Here is a 3209-nt window from a genome sequence, read left to right as displayed (position 1 = left end):
TTTTTTTTTTTTCCATTTTATGTGTTTGGTACAGGGTCTTACTATGCAGCTGGGACTCAGTGATCCGTTTTCATCCTTCCCTGTGCCTGGATTACGGACGTGGTCCCTGCACTTGCCAAAGCAGGCACTTAGTCCTCTGAGCTGTCTCATCTCTGTCTGTCTGTCTCTCTGCCTCTAGTCTCTGTCTGTCTTTGTACAAGGTCACTTTGGACTTCGTGCTTGCAGGCAGGCGCTTTTTAAGCTGATGAGTCATCTCTCCAGCCCAGGAAATCTTTCTTTTCATTGGTGTTGTATGTGTGATACAAAGTAATTACATTTACTTTGGGGGAAACATTTTTTGATCCCTTTGCTCCCTTTTCCCTCCTCCCTCCCCTTTCTGATCCCCTTTCCATTTTCCAAAAAGTGCCTCCGTTTCCTGTCCTCTTTATTTTATTCTTTAATTAATAAACATAAAATGATTAAATTTTTTCATAAATCATCTTTTGTAACTGGTGTGCCATTATTTGCTTGTTCTGGCAGTAACATCATAAACATAGTGAGGACACTAGAAGTGCTGTCATTCTTTTTTTTTTTTTGGCGGAACCGGGGATTGAACTCAGGCCCTTGCGCTTGCCAGGGACGCGCTTATTCCACTGAGCCATCTCCCCGGCCCTTCTGTCATTCTTGAATGCTTTTTTTTCCCCATGTAGCCCTTTTTTTCTTTTGTGGTACTGGGGCTCAAACTAGGGGACTTTGTGCTTGCCAGGCAGGCGCTTATGCCACTGAGCAATATCTTTTATTAAATTTTATTTATTTGTGTGTGTGTGTGTGTGTGGCCAGCTCAGCCCACCAGGGGGCGGGGCTGGCTGGCATGTGGTGCTGGGGGATTGAACCCTGGCCCCTGTACTTTGCTCAACTTGTTCTAAGTAGGTGCTTTAGACCACTGAGCCATCTCACCAGCCCCACTGAGCAATATCTGATCACACACACACACACACACACACACACACACACACTTTTTTGAGAGATGGTCTCACCATGCAGTTGAGACTGGCCTTGTGCTCACTTATGTTAAAATAGGAAGATTATTTCACTTTGTACCTCAGTTTCTTTGGTTTTCTCAACTACCGAATGATGGTAAGGTTGTTAAGTAAATGAGATATATGTACACAAAGTGCCTGTCTTAATTGGTACGTGAGTTACATCTGTAACTTTTGTTATACTGCATTGACAGACTTCGCAGGAAATCAGAAGGAATGGAATGCTTATTATCCTTTAAATTTTGTTGACTTAATGCCTTTAGTATTTGTGTGTGGTTGAGATTTTCCAAACCTTGATTTCTGGGACATATGGGGAGCAGTGATATTGTGCAGGATTCTTCTAGAATCTGAATTCAGTAGCAGACATGCTTCAGATGTGATGTTTTGACAAAATGTAAATTACATGTATTTTTCTCACCTCATTCCCCTTTACTAGATTACAGCGGGGCAAGAAGCAACAGATTGAAAATGGTAGTGGAGCAGAAGATAATGGTGACAGTTCGCACTGTAGTAATGCATCCACACATAGCAATCAGGAGGCAGGCCCTAGTAACAAACGGACCAAAACATCTGATGATTCTGGGCTTGAACTTGATAATAACAATGCAACAGTAGCAATTGATCCAGTAATGGATGGTGCTAGCGAAATTGAATTAGTGTTCAGGCCTCATCCCACACTTATGGAAAAAGATGACAGTGCACAGACAAGGTAAGTGTGCAGGTTTATTTCAGATGGTCTGAGTTCAGAATGTTTAATTTCGAGTAAAAGAGCAATTTTGTGTAGGAAATAGAAAACCAGTTTTTGTCCCAATGGTTGTTTTCTACCTCCCTTTTGTACTTGGCATCCAAAGCTAGGCATCTGAAGAGTGATCCTTCTAGACAGAAGGGAAAATAACTCTCTTCATGTCTTAACTGTGACCCCAGGGTGCCAGTAGGTTTTGAAACTTATGCTGGTAGAGTGGATTCATTGCCTGTCGTTGAGTGAAGGTAAACATCAAATATTTACTGAATGAGTGGCTGAATGTACATATGAGTTTTAAGAAGAGGGCAAGTTTTCATTAGGCAAGTCCTGCTTTTTATTTGTCATTGAGAATTCTGGGTAACCCCTTTGTGAACAAAATGACCAGGGTACTAATGATACCATCTTCAGAGTATGTACTTCATATGTATAGTTTACTTAAATAAATCCTCCTGTAAGAAATGGAGCATTCATTGCCTTTACGTAAAAAAAAAGCAAGATTAAACCTCTCATTTTTATTTAAATTTCATAGATAATCAGGTTCTTTCATATTACTATTCTTCTTTGATGCTGTAGCCAGTAGGTCTGATCATTAGTGTTAAAGGGTGTTGCTGATTTTATTTTGGGTGTTTGATTTTATCACTTTATAACATGTTTCATAGAAGGTAAGGGAGCTTTAATGACCTGGCAGTCAGTAAGAGTGCAAGTTCTTCTTTCCAGTGCTTTTCAGTAAGAAAGTTTTAGATTACAGAGCAGCAAATTTTTTGAATAACTGAGCTTTTTAGAAATATGATAGTTCTGTAATTTAAGTGCATTTTTCTTATAATGCTCTATACATTAAATTTTTAATGGTTCACTCTTCCAGATACATAAAGACTTCAGGTAATGCCACTGTTGATCACTTATCGAAGTATCTGGCTGTGAGGTTAGCTTTAGAAGAATTGTGAAGCAAAGGAGAATCAAACCAGATGAACCTTGACACAGCCAGTGAGAAGCAGTATACAATTTATATAGCAACAGCCAGTGGCCAGTTCACTGTGAGTATTTAGGGTAATACACTTTAAAAATGGGGAGCACATTAACCAGTTCTGAGTGCCAGGTGGTGGGGAAGTTCTAACAAGACTGCAAAGTCACAAGGACCTGAAAGAAGAATCACAGCAGAGTAGTTGACTTTTTGATACCCTCTGTTTGTTGTGTCATGAACAAATGTAAATGACAGGTATTCCTAAAGATTAAAACAAACAGGGGCAGGGGAGATGGCTCAGTGGGATAAGCGCTTCCCTAGCAAGTGCAAAGGCCTGAGTTCAATCTCCGGTTCTGGGAAGAAGAAAAAAAAAAAAAAAGATTAAAACAAATCTGTGGAACTCTTTTTGTTCTATTTATGTTTCACATAATTCTCATTTTTTTTTTCTTTTTTGTTGTAGGTATTAAATGGCTCTTTTTCTTTGGAA

At 39.6% G+C, this 3209-nt stretch overlaps 1 protein-coding gene across 1 annotated transcript in view; it reads left to right on the top strand.

Annotated features, from left to right (window-relative positions):
• The window catches only part of LOC101565233 (E3 ubiquitin-protein ligase RING2), a gene marked incomplete at its 3' end in the record, with an annotated part of 29898 nt that extends 26689 nt beyond the window's left edge, over positions 1–3209 (top strand). The window contains 3 exon segments of the mRNA XM_023708481.1: positions 1427–1728; positions 2624–2795; positions 3183–3209. Of these exon segments, the coding sequence (XP_023564249.1) occupies positions 1427–1728; positions 2624–2795; positions 3183–3209 (501 nt within the window).

The sequence above is a fragment of the Octodon degus genome, unplaced genomic scaffold (assembly GCF_000260255.1).
Source record: "Octodon degus isolate 3935 unplaced genomic scaffold, OctDeg1.0 scaffold00374, whole genome shotgun sequence".
In the NCBI taxonomy this organism is placed as follows: Eukaryota; Metazoa; Chordata; class Mammalia; order Rodentia; family Octodontidae; genus Octodon; species Octodon degus.
Note: the sequence above shows the minus strand (reverse complement) of the source record. Positions and strands in the feature narration are given on the sequence as shown.